Below are 21,784 nucleotides of genomic sequence, written 5' to 3' on the forward strand. Positions count from 1 at the left end.
GTTTGAACGCTTAATTTTATCAAAGCGTGGGTTTTCAGATTCTGTAATAGATACTCTTATTCAGGCTAGAAAGCCTGTAACTAGAAAAATTTACCATAATATATGGAAAAAATATATCTGTTGGTGTGAATCTAAAGGATTCCCATGGAACAAGATAAAAATTCCTAAGATTCTTTCCTTTCTACAAGAAGGTTTGGAGAAAGGATTTTCTGCGAGTTCTCTGAAGGGACAGATCTCTGCTTTATCTGTTTTACTTCACAAAAGGCTGGCAGCTGTGCCAGACGTTTAAGCGTTTGTTCAGGCTCTGGTTAGAATCAAGCCTGTTTACAGACCTTTGACTCTTCCCTGGAGTCTTAATCTAGTTCTTTCAGTTCTTCAAGGGGTTCCGTTTGAACCCTTACATTCCGTAGATATTAAGTTATTATCTTGGAAAGTTTTGTTTTAGGTTGCAATTTCTTCCGCTAGAAGAGTTTCTGAGTTATCTGCTCTGCAGTGTTCTCCGCCCTATCTGGTCCATGCAGATAAGGTGGTTTTACGTACTGAGCCTGGTTTTCTTCCGAAGGTTGTTTCCAACAAAAATATTAACCAGGAGATAGTTGTACCTTCTTTGTGTCCGAATCCAGTTTCATAGAAGGAACGTTTGTTACACAATTTGGACGTTGTCCGTGCTCTAAAATTCTATTTAGAGGCTACTGAAGATTTTAGACAAACATCTTCTTTGTTTGTTGTTTATTCTGGTTAAAGGAGAGGTAAAAAAGCAACTTCTACCTCTCTTTCCTTTTGGTTTAAAAGCATCATCAGATTGGCTTTTGAGACTGCCGGACGGCAGCCTCCTGAAAGTATCACAGCTCACTCCACTAGGGCTGTGGCTTCCACATGGGCCTTCAAGAATGAGGTTCCTGTTGACCAAATTTTTTAAATTATATACTTTTGCTTCTTCGGAGGCTATTTTTGGGAGAAAGGTTTTGCAAGCCGTGATGCCTTCCGTTTGGGTGACCTGATTTGCTCCCTCCCTTCATCCGTGTCCTAAAGCTTTGGTATTGGTTCCCACAAGTAAGGATGACGCCGTGGACCGGACACACCTATGTTGGAGAAAACAGAATTTATGCTTACCTGATAAATTACTTTCTCCAACGGTGTGTCCGGTCCACGGCCCGCCCTGGTTTTTTAATCAGGTCTGATGAATTATTTTCTCTAACTACAGTCACCACGTTACCATATGGTTTCTCCTATATATATTTCCTCCTGTCCGTCGGTCGAATGACTGGGGTAGGCGGAGCCTAGGAGGGACTATATGGCCAGCTTTGCTGGGCTCTTTGCCATTTCCTGTTGGGGAGGAGAATATCCCACAAGTAAGGATGACGCCGTGGACCGGACACACCGTTGGAGAAAGTAATTTATCAGGTAAGCATAAATTCTGTTTTTGGTTAAGAATTTTGCTTTATGATTTTTGATGCATGGTTCAATTATTCATTTTGTAAGATTTATAAAATACAAATTTTATTGTGCAATTTCTGCATCTCCTACTCATACAAAAAAGCAGTATACGCCCCTTAGTGAGACACCCTGTTCTCAGGGTAAAAAGTGTCTTTAGATCATTCCACCAGGGAAACAGAAGGACTGGCGAGCATTCTTTGATACTTTAGATCATCGGGCCCCAAGTATCTTCTATCTTTATTCCATGAAGGTCAGACTTATGTAAGTTCCCCGTTGTAAGATCCCTGATATCCAGTGAATGGGCAAGTTTTAAGAGATGTCGCCATCTGGCTGTGAATAGTAGTGATTGATACTGGGCTTTTAGATTTATCAACCTTCCTTAATACCTCAAAACCAATAATATATACATTGTCTGTTCTAGATACCAGAATCCTAATATAAACACAAGTACGTAGAAATGTATTTTGTGATATCATGATGGATAGTATAACATAGAGTATAAAATTTAAAGCACATGTATTAGCAGAATGGCTAGTACAGTTAAAAAGACATGAAATCCACAAATGTTCTTTAATAATTTAGATAGAGTCCCAATTTATTTCTATAATCACATTTATTTCGTTCTCTGTGCATCCTTTTTTAAAAAGCAGGAGCACACACATGTTTGGAGCATTATATGGCAGCCATTTTGCCAACAATGTTCTATGTAGTGCTTAAAATTGCTGCCGTATAGTTCTCCAAACAGGAGCACATTACCTACCTAGTTATTCTCTTCAACAAAGAATTCCGTAAGAACTAAATACATTTGATGATAGAAGTAAATTTCTAAATTAAAAAAAAAATGTTATGCTCTATCTAAATCATGAGAGAAAAAATTGTGCTTCATGTGCCTGTTATATTGTTCAATGATAGCTATTAGTTACTGTGTAATGAGCATATGTACCTAAGCACCATAAATCTGCATTCAAACACGTCAGCTGCTCAGAGAACATATACTGCACCGATAACTTAATTTGCATCATTGTTGTTGAATACATACCATTACTTGATTAAGGACGCATGGGGCATATGTACATATGCTACATTTAGAGTAAACCCAATCAGTAAAACAGTAAATAGACTCAATAGAAGCATTTTTATTTCTTTAAATACATGAAAAGTGGAAAAATGCCTCTTTTCAAATTATATCTGAAAATGCATTCATGTTTCTTTCAATTATGAGTGTTCTGTCCCTTTAAGGATGTCCTCACCTTTTATGACAGATAACGTATTCTAGTAAACCAGCCTTTTAATAAGACAGTTATTTTAAATGTATGAAATGTTTTTAAATGATTGACTCACAGACCATATATTGAGCTTTCAAAACATTTTAAAATGGATTCTTTTGCAAAATACAAACATACAAATTGCCAAATTGGCATCTATATATATATATAAAAATTAATAAAATACATATATATATATTTATATAAATATACAGAATTATTTTATCGGTAGGTGAGGCACAGATAGTACATCTGCACTTGTCTATTTAAGTGCTACATAAGGAAGCACATTTGTATCAGACTGTATAGAATGAGTTGCAATAGCACACGGTGCTCTGTATACCCATCTCCAACAATCCAAGAGGAACAGATGTGCAGTTCTCTGCAGTGCATGCAGACCTATCTGTTGCTACAGGGAGCAGACAGGCCAGTAATATCAAATCTTGAGCACTTTATGTTAAATGTCCATAGATTAGCAGTGGCATAGTCCAGCTACATTGCAATACCGGTAGATCTAATTCAGTAAATCCATCAAAATGGATCTCATATGTTTAGCAACATTTCATGTACAATAGGTTATGCTACATAAGCAGTATTGGGTAAAGATAAGATAATTAAAAACCACACGATAAACATCTGCGGAATGGTCAAATGTACATTTGTTGTTCAATATCTGTGCTGATCTTGTGTATATAACATAAATAAATACCAGAAAGGAAAACGCTTCAGTACAAGACTATCCTTTATCACTGTGTAAAGTTTGAAGCCAATCTGACATCTTTGTGTAAAGAGTAAAGAAAAAGGCCCTGAATCTTGGTTGCATTCTGGGAAATGGTAAAGGAGAAAAGCGTTACTCTCCTAGATTCAGTGAGATAACATTTTCCGGCTGTTTTTGTGCTGGCATATGAATTAAATTATTGCAAGTGAGGGTTATGTTTGTCACAAACAATGACTGCAGAATGGTGGAAAAATCATTTGTGACAGTATTTAGGTTTGTACAATAAATACCCAAAAGGACTAAAAGTTTCAGCACATTAACTCTTCTTTTTTGTTTAAATCACCACCAGGATTGTGAAGCATATCTTTCTGAGGAATATATTCTAAAACCTGAAGGAATTTTATTGTCCTTGTCTCAATTAAACTTCCCAGAATCTGCTTTTTATAGTGATTGTAGGTTAATGATGCTCTGACAGGTTTGTTGTTATGTTTTCTTCCAAAAATATTTAATCTTTCTGGCTCTTCTCAGGATATCTGTGGAGATCCTGGCCTATGAATTCACTTACTGTAAGAGAAAGAGAGAAAGTAGATAAACAATATGATTTACAAAATTATTTCTAACCACATACGTTGATGTACACCTCAAGCAACTAACTTTATATTTACATCCATTTAGAGTTGAAAATCATTTAAATGTATAATAATGAATTTTTTAATAATGGTTTATTTCAACCTAATTTTACTTTCCTACCAACTTCCTGGTCTCAGTTGTAAATTATCAGTTATTTTTATTTGTGTGAAGTGTTATAGACTTCATTAGGGGGTTTGTATTATATATACATATATACATACACACATAGTAATGGCTAAAAATATCGGCACCCCTGCATTTCTGTCAGATAATGCACCACTTTGCCCAGAAAATTGTTGCAATTACATATGTGTAGGCAGTCTCGTGTTTATTTATTTTGTTTCCATTGTTATGACACAAAAAAGTGGGAGGAAAAAAGCCAAATCTGGCACATTTCACGCAAAACTCCAAAAATGGACTGGATAAAATTATTGGCACCCTTAATTTAATATTTGGTAGCACGCCCCTTGGAAAAAATAACTGAAATCAATCACTTCCTGTAACCATCAATGAGTTTCTTACACCTCTCTACTTGAATTATGGACTACTCTTCTTTCGCCCACTGCTCCAGGTCTCTCATGTTGAAAGGGTACCTTTTCCCAACTGCTGTTTTGAGTTCTCTCCACAGGTGCCCTATGGGATTGAGATCTGGACTCCTTGCTGGCCATTTCAGTACTCTCCAGCCCTTTGTCTTAAACCATTTCTTGGTGATTTTTGACGTGTTCTTTGGGTCATTGTCCTGCTTTAAGACCCATGACCTCTGACGGAGACCCAAGTTTCTGGCACTGGGCTCTACATTGCACCACAGTATTCTTTGGTAGTCTTCAGATTTCATAATGCCATGCACACAGTCAAGACATCCAGTGCCTGAAGCAGCAAAGCAACCCCAAAACATCAGTGAACCTACACCATGTAGGGACTGTATTATTTTCTTTAAAAGCCTCATTTCTTTTTCTGAAAACAGTAGAATGATGGACTTTACCAAAAAGCTGTAATTTTGTTTCGTCTGTCCACAGCACATTCTCCCAAAAAGATTTTGGCTTCCTCAGGTAAGTTTTGTCAAACTCCAATCTGGCTTTTTTATGTTTCTGTGTCGGCAGTGAAGTCGTCCTAGGTCTCCTTCCATAGCGTCCCTTTTCATTCAGATGGCAACGTATAGTGAGAGCTGACACATTTGTACCCTGTGCCTGAAGGTCAGCTTGAATTTGTCTGGTAGTTGATTGAGGTTCTTTATCCACTATTCAAACAATACTTCATTGCAATATTTGATAAAAAAAAATATTTCATCCACGTCCAGGGATATTAGCTACAGTGACATGGGGTGTAAACTTCTTGACAATGTTGTGCACAGTGGACACAGGAATATTAAGATCTCTGGAGATGGACTTGTAACCTTGAGATTGTCCATGCTTTTAAACAATTTTTGTTTTCAAATCCTCAGACGATTCTTTGCTGCTCTTTCTCTTCTCCATGCTCAGTGTGGAGAAACACAAGAATGCCTAAACATTTGTAATTGCAACAATTTTCTGGGCGAAGTGGTGCATTAATTAGGTGAATTAATGTAATATGGATAGTGGTATCTTTCTTTGAATAAAACCTCCTAAAATGTCTTATGAACAGATAATGTTTTATTTTTCGCTTTTTATTTTCCTAGATTCATCGATGCTTGTGAGGTTATTCATTGTGCATTGTTTCACCTATATTTTGTACCAATTCATTAGAGGACGTTCCTTCCATTAACATCTACAGTTGCGTGAGGTGGCCAATACATGATATCTCGTAGAAGAAGTGGGAACTTATTGCTATGAAGTAAAAACAATTACAACTACTTGAAACACTAGAAATGTAAATGTTTGAAAATGTAAAATATTTGTTTGACTGTTTTCTTATAAAAAGTATATATATGTATGTAAAGCATTTTGCCTCATGACTCTGTCTACCTGGTTACAAATCTGACAACTGTGTCTTGATTTTCTTTTTTTTTTCTTTTTAGTATGTCTGTTCCTTAAAAGTTTGAAGGTGTTTTTGTGATACCGGTATTATGAAAAGGGGTAACGGTTATGACATAGATGTTGCTTTGTTGATTATAAGGAAAGTCACTCACAACTTGTGGATATAATGAGGGACAGGTAGAATTTTTCAGTCAAGTTTTTTTTTTCCGTGTGATATCAGTTTCACTAATAGGTTTGACTGAATATAGACCATTGTCTTTTTACTGCTGTTGTATTTATAAAATTATATCTCATTGTTTTTTAAAGTAGAAGTTTAATACATTTTTAAAATGCAGGAGGGCATTATATAGGAGCCACATGGCACAATGAGCATCCAGCTTGTGATACAATCTGATCACGTTCACGTATTGACTTTGGTAGTCTATGCAAAATCCATATAAGGCCAATGTAGAATAACATTTTGTAGCCCTGGAAAACTATTAAGTCTCTAAAATTGGATTCAGCCTTCGATTCTTTATAGAGGTTAGTGCAATTTTAAGTCAAAGTCAGGTAGGTAAATCAATCCTAATTTCTGATAAGGGCATAATTATTGTAAAAACAACACTACTCACATCTTAACTAAGTATATCAGTAGAAAACTAAGTAGCTATTCTGCAACCCCTATTGGCAAAAGCTTCTCTTTTGGTATTTTTTATTCTGGGCCATGAATATAGTTATGTCCTAAAATGATCACCAGATAAGTTAAAGTATTTTAAGAAACCATGATCCATAGTATGAAAGTGTGTTTTCCACCGGGTGGCATCTATTTGTAACACATACCTTAGAAATAGAGGTCTCAACCAGATATGATCACCTTATATAATAATAAAATAAACTAAATCAATTAGACAAAATAAACAAATTGTTATCTTAGGAATTGAGATATATGTTATAGAGCAACCAAGATGTTTGCTGATGGTTTTTATTATGATTTACCAACATGCACCAGCCTACCTTCTTCAAGTGTTATCCCAGGGATTGGAATAGGTTGGAATGCACCCTCAAATCCATGGCCTTCTTCCTTTCCCACAGCACTTCTTTCACTGTCAGCAGGCTTGGAACACTCCTGTGCAGGATGTTGGTAACAGTTGTCTCCCTCAGTATGGGTTGTGGATTTAGTGGTTGTAGCATCTAGGGCCCCCTCAATTTTTTGAGTTGGATTCATAGTGATTGCTGGGGAAGAGGAGGAGGGGAAAGGGGAAGAATGCACAGGGGGGCAAATTGAGGAGTGTGGTTGTGGGGGTGCACTGCAAGAGGGCAAGTTTTGGTAGGCATTTGGAAATGATTGGGGAATGCCAGCCTGTTCAGACAGGGAAAAACTGGGTGGGAGTGAAGAGAATCCAGAATGATCTAATATTCCATTCTCCCCTGTTTCTGCATTTAAGGGTTGTATGGAATTGTTATTGTTGTTTTGTATCAATGATGGTGGAAACTGATGTGTAGCAGTGCATTGTCCTTGTGTGCCCAAATCTGAAGTGTTGGGAGAGTATCGAGATTGAGTTGATTCCACTGTTTTGTTATCACCCAGAGTGGTGTATGTGGGTGGGGCACATGCTGGGAAATTATTAAACTCAGATGAGTAATTTTGACCTGTTTCATCAAATTCTAAACTTTGTAAGATTGAAGGTGATGGATAGTTTTGATGGGATCCAGCCACTGTCTCCTCCAATTTGCTTGGTGAGTTTAAATGAGGGAGTAGTGGTCCCCCAAAAGTGGAGGAGCATTCAGGATGGGATGAACAAGGTTGAGGGGACCAGGGAACAGGGCTGGGGGGTAGTGGAGCATTTGAATTTGACTGAAAGTGTAAAGGCATTGAAATATCTCCATTTTCAGAATAGGACGGAGGGCATTTAAACTCTGAAGGTATTGGTGGATTAAAGTAGCATGCCATAAATGAGCTATTGGTCATATTGCAATCAGGACCTACCTGGAATGATTGATGTGGATGTGCTGTAGTGTAATATGGAGATGTATCCATAGGTGTTTCATTTAAGTTAGATTGAAGGGGAGGAACAAAGGAAGTGCTAAGTTCCATCTCTCCTAATGGTATATGGCAAGGAGGAGGAAGAGGAGAGGAGGGAAATCTATGCAAAGCCAGTTCAGGAATAGATTCCTCTTTAAAAATAACTGGGGACAAAAATCAGAAAATAATTCTGTAAATACGTGAAAAGCAGAAAAGGAGAGCTCTGCAAGAGACCAATATACAATGAAAAAAGGCCTGACAGAGGAGTAATTAATAGCCTATAATCATATACCCAAAGCCTTTGGAAGAATGTACAGTCTTATAGAGGATTATATGGGCAGAAACAAAAAGATACAGCACAACAACTATATAGAACTACGTGGAGTTATTTGGTACTTACTTGGCAGGTACCGAAATGTTTGCATAGGGCTTCTCTTCCTTCGACCATTAGAGATATAGAAATAAACCTGTAGGGGCCGCGTTATCTCTTTGTTACAGTATTCAGGAACTTGCACAGAGAGGAGGGACTGGTGACCAAAAAAAGAAACAAAGTTACATCCATCAGTGGCTTAGTATAATTCCCTGATACTGCTATTTTTTGTAGGCTGGGGCCAGTTAAGACTAAACTGCTTGTGGAGTACTACAGCACTTGAGACCTAAATATGGAAATATGGATAGAAAATGTCCCTAGTCAACTAAAAAAACTACAACATTTTACACCTAGAATGCAAACAAATTACTAAAAAGCTTACAAATTATAAAAAAGGAGCAATGGTAAAAAAAAATATATTTTGTAGGTATCAATAAGACTCCACAGAAAGTCTTTGACCAAGGGACAAAAACAAACATAATGTCACACACATAGTATTATTACTGTAGGCAAAAATATCTATAGTTTTTCTATCCACCTTATTTGCTAACTATAAAGAAAGCATCTAACAAGATAGGTCATTGGCATTTTTTACGTCAAGTATATGAAATCCTATATCTCGTCATTTGAAGAAATGATACTCTGCTCCTTATAATGGGCTAGATTACATGAGGAGCACTAATTGTTTCGCACAAGTGATAAGAGGTATATTGTGGCTAATTGCGCATGTCAGAAGTAGCGCACATATTACCTGTTGAAAGTAAACTCGTTGGCTTGAGCGCAATTGAATTTAACATGTTGGGTTAGCGTGACTTCAGAGCTCTGGTTAAAGAGGCAGTCTACTCCAGAGTTTTTATTGTTTAAAAAGATAGATGATCCCTTTAGTACCCATTCCCCAGTTTTGCATAACCAACATGTTTATATTAATATATGTTTCACCTCTATGATTACCTTGTATCTAAGTCTCTGAAGACTGCCCCCTTATCTCAGTGCATTTGATAGATATGCATTTTAGCCAACCAGTGCAGACTCCTAAATAACTCCATGGGAGTGAGCACAATGTTATCTATATAACACACATGAACTAGTACTGTCTAACTGTGAAAAACTTTCATGCTCTGAGCTAAGAGGCGGTTTTTAACCGTTTACAAATCAGTTTGAGTCTACCTAGGTTTAGCTTTTCAAAAATACCACCAAGGGAACAAAACAAATTTAATGATAATAGTCAATTGGAAAACAAAATTTATGCTTACCTGATAAATTTCTTTCTTTCCGCATATGGAGAGTCCACAACGCCATTCAATTTATAGTGGGAATATCACTCCTGGCCAGCAGGAGGAGGCAAAGAGCACCACAGCAAAGCTGTTAAGTGTCACTCCTCTACCCATAATCCCCAGTTATTCAACCGAAGGAAAATGGAAAAAGAATAACACAAAGGTGTAGAGGTGCCTGAGGTTAAGTAAAAAATAACTGTTTTAATATAGGGTGGGGTCATAGACTATCCATGTCCAGAAAGAATAAAAAAATTGATCAGGTAAGCATACATTTTGTTTTCTTTCCTAAGGCATGAAGAGTCCATAATGTCATTCAATTACTAGTGGGAAACAATACCCAAGCTAGAGGATACAGAATGAACAGGGAGGGAGAACAAGACAGGCAGACCTAAACAGAAGGCACCACCACTTGAAGAACCTTTCTCCCACAAGAGCCCTCAGCTGAGGCAAAAGTATCAAATTTGGAAAAAGTATGCAGAGAGGACCAAGTTGCAGCCTTGCAAATCTGTTCCACAGAAGCATCATCTTTTAAAGCCCAAGAAGAGGAGACAGCCCTAGTGGAATGAGCTGTAATTCTCTCAGGAGGCTACTGTCCAGCAGTCTTATAAGCAAAATGCATCATACTTCTCAACCAGAGGGAAAGAGAAGTAAAAGAAGCCTTCTGACCCTTATGCTTTCCTGAGAAACAAACAAACAGGGCAGAAGACTGGCGATAATCCTTAGTCGCCTGTAGGTAGAATTTTAGAGCATGCACAACATCCAAGTTGTGCAACAGACGTTCTTTGTGAGAAGAAGGATTGGGACAGAGAGAAGGAACAACAATTTCCTGATTAATATTTCTATTTGAAACTACTTTAGGAAGAAACCCCAATTTAGTACGAAGAACCGCCTTATTGGCATGAAAGATAAGGTAAGGCAAATCTCACTGTAAAGCCGAGAGTTCCAAAACTCTCTGAGCAGAAGAGATAGCAGTAAGAAGCAAAACCTTCCAAGATAGCAACTTAATATCTATGGAATACATTGGCTCAAACAGAGCCTGCTGCAAAACTTTAAGAACAAGATTAAGGCTCCAAGGAGGACCAACAGGTTTAAATACAGGCCTGATTCTGACCAGCGCCTGACAAAAAGATTGAACATCTGGCATATCTGCCAGATGCTTGTGTAACAAAATAGATAATGCAGAAATTTGACCTTTTAGAGAACTGTGACTGACAACCCTTTTTCCAGGCCTTCCTGGAGAAAAGACAAAATTCTAGGAATCCTGACCCTATTTCAAGAGTAGCCCTTAGATTTACACCAATAAAGGTATTTATGCCATACCTTATGGTAAATTTTGGATCATGGTCTCAATGACCGACTCAGAAAATCCATGCTTAGGCAGAACTAAGCATTTAATCTCCAAGCAGTCAGCTTCAGAGAAACAAGATTTGGATGGAGGAATGGACCCTGAGTTAGAAGGTTCTTCCTCTGAGGCAACGTCCAAAGCAGCCGAGAAGAGATCTTCACTAGGTCTGAATACCAGATCCTGCAAGACCATGCAGGAGCTATTAGAATTACCAATGCTCTCTCTTGTTTAATACAAGCAATAACTCATGGAAGGATCGCAAACAGAGGAAACAGGTATGCTAGACCAAAATCCCAAGGAACTACCAGAGCATCTTTCAGAGCGGCCTGAGGATCCCTTGACCTTGAACTATACCTTGGAAGCTTGGCGTTCTGCCAAGATGCCATCAGATCCATTTAGGGTTAACCTGGAGAACATGGATGGATAGCCCACTCCCCAGGATGAAATGTCTGTCTGCTCAGGAAATCCACTTCTCAGTTGTTCACTCCAGGAATGTGGATGGCAGATAGACAACAATGATGAGCTTCCGCCCACTGAAAAATCTGTGCCACCTCCTTCATGGCTAAGGAACTCTGAGTTCCTCCCTGGTGGTTGATGTAAATCACTGAGATGATGTTCTCCGATTGAAACCTAATAAACGGGGCTAAGGACAATTGAGGCCAAGCCATCAGAGCATTGTAAATCGCTCTCAACTCCAAGATGTTTATGGGGAGAGCAGACTCCTCCCAAGTCCATAGTCCCTGCGCCTTTAACAATTCTCAGATTGCTCCTCAGCCTAGCAGGTTGGCGTCCGTGGTCACAATCACCCAGGAAAGTCTCCAGGAGTATGTGCCTGAGACAGATTGTCCTGAGAAAGACACCACAACAGAAGTATAGGAGTCATCCAAAGTAGCTAATAGCTCCTTTAACAGTACACAAAGGTGTTCAAGCTTAAATCTGAGTTTACTTCTTCAGTATCAGATGAAGGAATAATACTGTCCGAATCTGAGATTTCACCCTCAGAGGCTACCGGCGTATCCTCCTCATCAGACTTATGAGGGAGGACAACCTGCGTAGCAGTAGGTAAAGCAGAAACTTTACTATCTGAATGTCTAATTTTCCTCTTCCATTTTCTCAGCATAGGCAAATCAGATAATGCCGCAAATACCGCAGAAGATACCTGTGCAGTGAACTGCTGGTGCAATACCGCCCATGTAGATTCGCGGCAAATCGGCCACTAGCAGGGGGTGTCAATCAACCCGATCGTATTCGATCGGGTTGATTTCTGGCGATGTCTGCCTGCCGCCTCAGAGAAGGCGAACAGGTTATGGAGCAGCGGCCTGAAGGCTCGCCAGAAACATGGGGCATCAAGCTCTGTTTGGAGCTTGATAATTCGGCCCCCTAGTCTCAACATACATAATGTGCCTGCCCACTGCCAAAGAAAATCCTATATAAAGGATTTAAAAAATGTCCCCATCTACTGCATATGACATATTCATCTGAAGTGTAAGTCTCCAAGACCTAGAAGGCAAAAGCACTTACCTGCAGTCTAGCTGTCCGGCAGAAAGACAACTCACAAGGCGTGAAAGGACACATACTCCTTACAGAGAACTGTAGAAAAAGAGAGAACAGAGTAACCAACTCTGGCTTTCTGTACCATGGGCAGCAATGTGTTAGGAAACAAAGCAAGGGCTACCTCACAACTTCCTAACTGCTTAAAAGCCACCACTACTCTACTGAAGAGATTGACGTGGACTTGGCTAAACCCAAATTCTTGCTTGCAGGGAAAAGTACTCGAAAAAGGAATTAATTTCTTCAGACACCAAACTTCACCTCCTCCATTGACAGAGGCAAATAGAATGACTGGGGATTATGGGTAGGGGAGTGACACTTAACAGCTTTGCTGTGGTGCTCTTTACCTCCTCCTGCTGGCCAGGAGTGGTATTCCCACCAGTAATTAAATAACGTTGTGGACTCTCCATATCTTAGGAAAGAAAGTTGTTTAAAATTGCATGCCCTATCTGAATCATGAAAGTTTAATTTTGACTAGACTGACCCTTTAACTGTTACAAACGACAAACTCATTCAAAATACATTTAAAAATACAGTGACACAATTATAATTCGTCTGACAAAATTATTTTAAAAAATTGCATAAAAAAATACTCAAAGAGGTGTTAGAAAAAAAAAAGGCATGCAAAGGGCTTTAATATAGAGATGCATATATATACATATCTAAATATGTATTTGTGTGTGTGTATACATATGTATTTGTATGTGTATATAAGTATTTACAGACATATATACAGATATAAACACATAAATACATATGTACACACATATAGACATACATATAAGTGCATTGGAACCCTTTGCAGTCAAGTAGCTGAAAACATGTAAAATTCATATTTATACAATATTCATATTTAATAAAATGTTTGTGCATTTACTGTAAATATTTCACATTCCAATGTTCTTCACATAGAGAAATATGTTCTAAGTCTTTTTAAATATTTTTAAATAGATATTTCAATATCTATATGTTTTTTCAGTATTTAAAAAAAAATAAAAAAATATATATAAATATATAAATATATACAGTATATATATATATCTATATATATATATATATATATATATATATATATATATATATATATATATATTACTAAATTTAAGAATAAATAGAACATATTCTTCTATGTGAAGAACATTGTAATGTAAAATATTAATATTTCATGTCAGGTTAGAGCATTTGGCGATCAGTTTTGAATGCGAATAGTAAGGGTGTTTTTTCCCACTTTTCGCTCTCCATTGAACTCTATCGAGGAATACACTAACATGGTCGCAATATTCAAAGTTTGGCTTTTTGTGCGGGTCGGGTTATCTCTCATGCAAAATCTTTTTACTTTCAACTTGTAATCTGTTGTGCCTCCATCTAGTGAATTTATCATGGGAGCAGGAGCGATAAATTACGCTCCACTAGTAATCTAGCCCAATGTTAGGTATCAAGTGTGTTGATTTAAAGGGTAGAGCAGTTTACTTGACCAAAAGATTTTATTTCTCTGAATTTAGGGTTCAATTCTCTAAAGCTCAGGTGAGATTATCTTAAAAACTATCAGTGGATTCTGGAAAGGCAAACTTTACCTTGATTGCTGTGTATCTTGCTATGGGGTTATTCCCTACATTTCTGTATGTGAAGGGAGGGGGACACACAAACATTACAGTATAGTGCTCAATAATAATAAAAAAATCCATTGAAAATAATATTGAAAAATTGCAAATATTGCATGCATTAAAATTGTGTTAAAGTACACATTCATTTAAAGGGGCATTGTACACTAGATGTTTCTTTGGATAAATGTTTTGTAGATGATCCATTATATAGACCATCTTGGAGTGTTTTTGTAATAATGTAAAGTTTTGCTAATTTTTTTAATAACATTGTGCTGATTTTCAGACTCCTAACCAAGCCCCAAAGTATCAGATGTAGGGGCCCATTTATCAAACTCCGAACGGCGAGTGCCAGAAACACCAGTTATGAAGCAGCGGTCTAAAGACCGCTGCTCCATAACCTGTCCGCCTGCTCTGAGGAGGCGAACAGACACCGCGTGAAATCAACCCGATCCAATACGATTGGGTTGATTGACAACCCTTCTAGCGGCCAATTGGTGCAATACCGGCCCCTGCAGATTCGCGGCCAATCCAGGGTTGTCAATCAACCCAATTGTATTGGATTAGGTTGATTTCACGCGATCGGGTTGATTTTCACAAGAACTGCTGGTGCAAGAACTGCTGGTGCAATGATAAATGCTGACAGTGTACGCTGTCGGCATTCATCGATGTGCTGCGGACATGATCCGCAATATCGGATCATGTCCGCTCGCACATTAGTAATTAGGTCTCGTAGACTGGTGTCTACTGATCCCTAGTTGCTCCTATTTGTGGGAGCTTCTAAATAAGGTTTTATACTGGATTTAGATCAGTATCTGTGCATATGCTTCTTTATAGTAATGTCTATTACATGCAGTGTTATATGAAATTTGTTGTATACTGTAATCAAATTGCAAAATTAAAATTGTACCAAAAATACTAGAGTTCTAGATTTTAAAGCAAGGGACCACGAGGCATCATGCAAAATAGAAGCATGCATTTCATTACAGATAACAAGAAGGATCATCTAATATGACCCACATTTGTGTCTTTATGCTATCACTTCTGCTAATCTGTGTATCCACTAACTTGACTTCAATCATCCCTATCAGATACGATCGAGATGATTGACACCCTCTGATAGCGGCCAATTGGCATTATACAAGCATTTCACCAGAAAGGCTTGTGCAATGTTAAATGCTGCCAAAATATGCTGTCAGCTACAGCGAATCATGTCCGCCCGCCGTTTGATAAATCAGCCCCATTGTCTCAATCCCCCATACTACACTAAATCATAATTGTAGCCTCTCCCACAACAAATCACCTAATTACACTGTTCCAACCCTGCCAGTACAATTAACCTTAAAGGGACAGTCTAAAATTTGAAAAGTTGAAAATGTTTATTGTTTAAAAAGATAGATGATCCCTTTATTACCCATTCCCTAGTTTTGCATAACCAACACTGTAATATTAATACACTTTTTACCTCTGTGATTACCTTGTATCTAAACCTCTGCAGACTGCCCCCCTATTTCAGTTCTTTTGACTGTCTTGCATTTTCGCCAATCAGGGCTGATTCATAAAAAACTCCACGGGAGCGAGCACAATTTTAGCTAAATGGCACACATGAAATAGCGCTGTCTAGCTGTGAGAAACTGTCAAAATGCACTGAGATAAGAGGCGGCTTTCAAGGGCTTAGAAATTAGCATAAGAGCCTACCTATGTTTAGCTTTCAACAAAGAATACCAAGAGAACAAATCACATTTGATAATAAAAGTACATTGGAAAGTTGTTTAAAATTACACGCTCTATCTGAATCATGAAAGTTTAATTTTGACCCTTTAACTTCACTTAATGCAAAATAATCTAACTATGTTGTCCCCTCCTCTTTGTGCCACAATGTAATAGCTAAGCACACCAACTCTGCTGATTATATTAAAAAAGTAGGAACAGGCTCAGCTTTAAAAGTTAGTTTGCCCATTGACAATCCTATTTAAGATTTGTATCCTTAAAGGGACAGTCTAGTCAAAATTAAACTTTCATGATTCAGATAGGGCATGCAATTTTAAACAACTTTCCAATTTACTTGTATCATCAAATTTGCTTTGTTCTTTTGGAATTCTTTATTGAAAGCTAAACCTAGGTAGGCTCATATGCTAATTTCAAAGTCCTTGAAGGCCACCTCTTATTTCAGTGCATTTTCACAGTTTTTCACAGCTAGACAGCACAAGTACATGTGTGCCATATAGACAACATTGTGATCACTCTGTGGAAGCTCCAGGCATCGGTGCTCCGGGTTCCATATGATGACAGATGCCAGATCGTTACAGACGGTGACACTATGTGTGTCACCGTCTGTAACGCTCATTTCTGGTGCCGGCAGGAGGTGTGGGCAGGAGGCGGGTGGACGGCCCAGCAGTGGAGGTGGAAGGGAGTGGGCAGGACTGGGAGGGGCCCTACACTGCAGAAAATCGTTTGGGAGTCAGGGAGGGGGTGGGAACCTACACTGATGAGGGAGGGAGGATTTAGAAAATAATCTTGCCAATGGGGCCAAATAAATATATAGGAGGGGGAGGGAGACCCCTACACTATGGAACAGCGATCTGCATATAAAATATCGGGGGAGGTGGGGAGGGACTTCTACACTATGGCACAGGGAAACATAGGGGAGGTGGGGAGGGAGACCTCTATACTATGGCAGGGATGGGGTGAGAACCTACACTAATGAGGTAGGGTTTAGAAAATGATCCGGCCTGATAAAGCCAATGGGGCCAAATAAAATATATAGGAGGAGGGGGAGAGAGAGACCCCTACACTATGGAACAGTGGGTATGAAGGGAGAGGGGCATAGGAGATGGAAATAAATATAGGGGGAAGGGTGACTCTACACTATGGCACAGTGGGTTTGAAGAGAGAGGGGCAAACACATTCTAAATAAATATAGTCGGGAGGGGGAGATGATTACTGCTAAAAAATTATATATATCTACACATAAAATTATATGTTTCTAGGCAAGGGAGATGATCACTGCTGAAAAAAAAAATATGTATACATAAAATTATATGTTTCTGGGCAGGTGGTGTGTGTATAGCAACACAAGGAACCAGTCATAGTGGTTCCTTAAAATGTGATCAGTGCAATAGGTTTTTGCAGTGATCACATGGGTTAAAATGTAACAAAAATAAAAAATAAAGTAACTAGTATCATTACTCTGTGGCAGAAAAGCTTTTCTGAAAGCTGTTGACAACCCATCAATAACCCAACAGTTTTTTTCAAAGCTAATTTATTACTTGTGGCATCATTAAACTAACAGTTTTTTTCAAAGCTATTTTATTTTGTTCTGGAAATATATATATATTGCTCTATTGAGCATACCATATATTGCCATCAAGGCATCTATAAATTGGCAACAGTATATATTGATAACTGCTTCCGCTTTTTATTTTTTGCTGACCAGTGGGAATCCTGTTGATTCCGACATTTCCTGTTATCGGCCAGTAATTGGGTCAAAATAATAAATAAAAAAAGTTTTGTAATTTTATTTAATTTTTTATAGTTCTTAGTTGAATTATTTTAGGGGGAGAGAGCGCAGAAGTTATCTGTACTATATTATACTACCAGATTTTGTTTTCTTGCGGCAAGAAACCTTAGACCTTAGATTTGGCAAAATGGCAAAAAGGTTGTATAATGTTGAGGAGGCATACCAAATTGTAAGTGATACAGAATGATATTGACCCCTCTGAATCAGAATACCATCCTAATTCAGAAATTGACACTGATGTCGAGCCCCCCACAAACAAAGGCCTAATCTCCACAAGAACAAGTTACAGAGTCTCAAGGTGACAATTTAATTTGGAATCCCCTCATTTTATAGCCCTGAAACTCACAATTTTACTAAGTCTGCTGGTATCAAAGTAGACTTTACCAATTTCAATCCAGCAGACTTTTTCAAAATATTTTTTCAGATGCTATTTTGGAAGAAATGTCTTGCCAGACTACCCTTTATGCAGAGCAGGGCTTGGCCCAGAAATCCCCTACAGATAAGTGAATCCCAACAAATATTGCAGAATTAAAAACATTTTGGGGACTCACTCTTACTATGGGCATCATACATGAGCCAAGCATAAAATCTATTGTTCTACCCACCCTGTGTTTTCTACACCTCTGCTCATAGCAGTAATGCCCAGATCAAAGTATGAAACCTTATACAGTTTCCTTCACTTTATCGATAACACATTTCCTTCACTTTATCGATAACACATAGGCCCTACCTTTGACTGACCCAAATTATGACAGATTATATAAAATAAGACCACTAATTGATTATTTTAACAAATTATTTGCTGAAGTGTATACCCCATTGAAAAATATTTATATTGAGGAGTCCCTAATGCTTTTCAAAGGTAGATTACAATTTAAACAAAATATCTCCTCTAAAAGAGCACGTTATGGTATTACATTGTATAAACTGTGTAAGAGTTCCACAGGCTACATACAACATTTTAGAGTGTATGAAGGTAAAGACTGCCAATTAGATCCACCTGGCTGCCCACCTTACCTTACAGCAAGTGAGAAATTGTCTGGGACCTCATCTACCCCTTGTTAGGATATGGGTACCATCTTTTTGTTGGTAATTATTATACTAGTATCTCCCTTTTCAAAATATTATTTTGCAATGCTACCGTAGCCTGTGGAGCAATTCGAAAAAATTGTAAAGGTTTCCCACACCAATTAGTCTCCAACAAACAAAATTCAGGAAAAACAGCAGTGCTGTGGAGTGACCTCCTAGCAGTTAAAGAGACACTGAACCCAACATTTTTCTTTTGTGATTCAGATAGAGCATGAATTTTTAAGCAACTTTCTAATTTACTCCTATTATCAAATTTTCTTTATTCTCTTGGTATCATTATGCAAGAATCTAAGTTTAGATGCCGGCCCATTTTGGTGAACAACCTGGGTTGTCCTTGCTGATTGGTAGAAAAAATCCATCCACCAATCAAAAAGTGCTGTCCAGAGTTCTTAACCCAAAAAAAGCTTAGATGGCTTTTATTTCAAATAAAGATAGCAAGAGAACGAAGAAAAAATTATAATAGGAGTAAATTAGAAAGTTGCTTAAAATTGCATGTTCTATCTGAATCACAAAAGAAAAAAAATTGGGTTCAGGAAAAAAAGGCGTGATGTATGCTAACAACTTTACACAAAGAGGGAACCAAGGCAGTTACTCCAAGAGGTGAAAGGAGACAAATGCAAAAAACTGTTTGCATTTAGATTACAATAAATACATGGGTGGAGTTGGCCTCTCTGACCAGATGATGAAACCTTATCTTGCTGCAAGAAAAACCAAAATCTAGTATAAAAAGCTTGCTGTCTATATGATTCAGGTGGTACTTTGTACAAAAACTCTGCTTCGGGCAAAAAGCTCCCCTACATAAAATTAGAGGTGATTGCAAGCCTTCTATTTCAATATAGTGAAACACCCCAAAACCTTCAGCGTGAGAACATTGCAAGACTAACTGGCAGACATTTCCCTAGTTATATCCCCTCTACATTAAAGAAGGCCTTTCCCAAAAACGCTGCAGAGTTTGCACACAAAAGGGAGTGAGGAAAGACGTTACTTTTCACTGTATGAGATGCCCATCAAAACCTGCTTTATGCATCAAAAATTGCTTTGAAATGTATCATACAGTTGAAAAATACTGGTTAAATGCTGGTTATACATTAATTGCCAATCCCAAAGTCTGTGTATTTTTTTAAATGTATTTATTTTTAAATTATCACACTTGTCATAAATACGGATGTCTGGTGGCATGAAAAGGATATAATTTAATACAGGCAGTTATGCCAGAGCAAACAAGAGATGAAATGTGGTGCACAGCTGCATTTAGCTGCCTTCTATGACCTTTTGCCTAAACATATCTAAAAAATACCCTTCCAGAACTGTGATACCAAATGGGCCCTGGACCTATTGCCAGAACGTGTCTAAAATCCCCTTTAAGAACTGTTATTCACAGCTACAGTTAGCAGCCTTCTAATTACCAAAACCAATGATAAGCCCACGCGTGTCTGCTATGTCTGAAAGAAGGGATCCTAAAAAAGATTTTAAAATAATATGAATGTTCACTGTACATGTTTTGTGTAAATAATGTCAGTGAGAACCCAATGTTTGTGAAAAGAATCTTTATTATTTTCTAAATTATTGCATTTGGCATTTATCTGACTGCCAGCTGTTAGCATGAAATATACCAAAATAGACCTAGATCAATACTTTGGGTTGTCAGTTCTTAAAATATATACAGTTTATTTGGGCATTTATGCAATAGCAAATAAACCATTAACCCTTTGCCTGAAATCCCCCCCATTCCAGTTGTGATTCACAGCTGGAATTAGTGGCCGTCTGATTACCAAAAGCAACGGTAAACCCATACATGTCTGCTAATTCTGAACACGGGATCCTAGAGAAGCTTTTGCAAGCATTTGTCTTATGACTGCACAAGTAAATGATTTCTGTGATAATTAGTATTTATATACTTTTTTGGGGGGTAAATTTACAATAATTTCATGATTCTGTGAATAAATAACTAGTTGAAACTGTTATCCACTGAAAGTTTTTATGCCAAAAATAATAATAATAATACTGTATATATATATATATGTTTTATAGGTAAATAAAAAAAACAGCATACGCTGTCGGCATTTAACATTGCACAAGCAGTTCTGGTGAACTGCTTGTGCAATGCTGCCCCCTGCAGATTCGTGGCCAATCAGCTGCTAGCAGGGGTGTCAATCAACCCGATCGTATCAGATCGGGTTGATTGCTGTCCTAAGCCTCAGGGGTGGCAGACTAGTTAAGGAGCAGTGGTTTTAAGACTGCTGCTTCTTAACTGCTGTTTCCGGCAAGCCTGAAGGCTTGCACGAAAACAGGGGCCATTCGACCATTGATAAATCAGCCCCCAAGGCTTTTTTCTGTTTAAATGGAGTGATCGTAAAAACGCAAAAACTTCTCCGGTACTTTGAGCAAGTTTTTCTCTGAAAGTCCAGGTAGTAAAGGGGTTAAACAATAAAAATTCTGGAGTAGACTGTTCCTTTAATGCATATTTTTGCACTTTGCAGCAGAGATCAAGTTCACTTTTTGTCAAATGATGCTACAGATTTTAGTACCATCAGAAAATAAATAAATATAAATAAAATCTTTCCTGGAATCTTGCCAGCAACATGACAAATAAAAAGAATAGTATAGCAGGCCCAGCACAAGTAACAGATCATCTGCTTATATTCTCTCTACCTGAATATACAAGAGTAAATACAATTCTGAAATAAATCTTTTAGCAAACTTTAGGTGCATTAAATAATTATTTTGGTATATTCAAAGTTTTAGAATTTGCCATTTGAAGTTATAGTGCTCAGCTTGTCAGTTTGTATTCGGTCTGGATTTTTTACAAGTGTATTGGGTATGCTTGTGATTGTGTAAGAGTAGGGTTGTCACCTCGGCCATGTTTCCCTGGACACTTATGAGTTATCCATGCTGCAGGGTATGCAGAGAGGAACATGAATAGTGCTGTTCAGTGTCACTATTTGTGTGCTGCCCAGGATTGAAATTCATGTTCCTACCTGCACACCCTGCAGCATGTATAGCTAATAAGTGTCCAGGAAAACATGGCTG

General features: G+C 37.9%; 1 protein-coding gene across 1 annotated transcript in view; it reads right to left on the bottom strand.

Moving 5' to 3' along the window:
* Positions 1 to 2,553: 2,553 nt before the first annotated feature.
* Positions 2,554 to 21,784, bottom strand: part of NFATC4 (nuclear factor of activated T cells 4) — a 187,696-nt gene continuing 168,465 nt past the window's right edge. Inside the window, exons 8-10 of the mRNA XM_053702270.1 lie at positions 8,405 to 8,531; positions 6,996 to 8,168; positions 2,554 to 3,984 (exon numbers count right to left, since the gene is read on the bottom strand). Of these exons, the coding sequence (XP_053558245.1) occupies positions 3,926 to 3,984; positions 6,996 to 8,168; positions 8,405 to 8,531 (1,359 nt within the window). The 3' untranslated portion in view covers positions 2,554 to 3,925. The remainder of the gene's footprint in view (positions 3,985 to 6,995; positions 8,169 to 8,404; positions 8,532 to 21,784) is intronic.

This window comes from Bombina bombina, chromosome 2, assembly GCF_027579735.1.
Source record: "Bombina bombina isolate aBomBom1 chromosome 2, aBomBom1.pri, whole genome shotgun sequence".
Classification (NCBI taxonomy): Eukaryota; Metazoa; Chordata; class Amphibia; order Anura; family Bombinatoridae; genus Bombina; species Bombina bombina.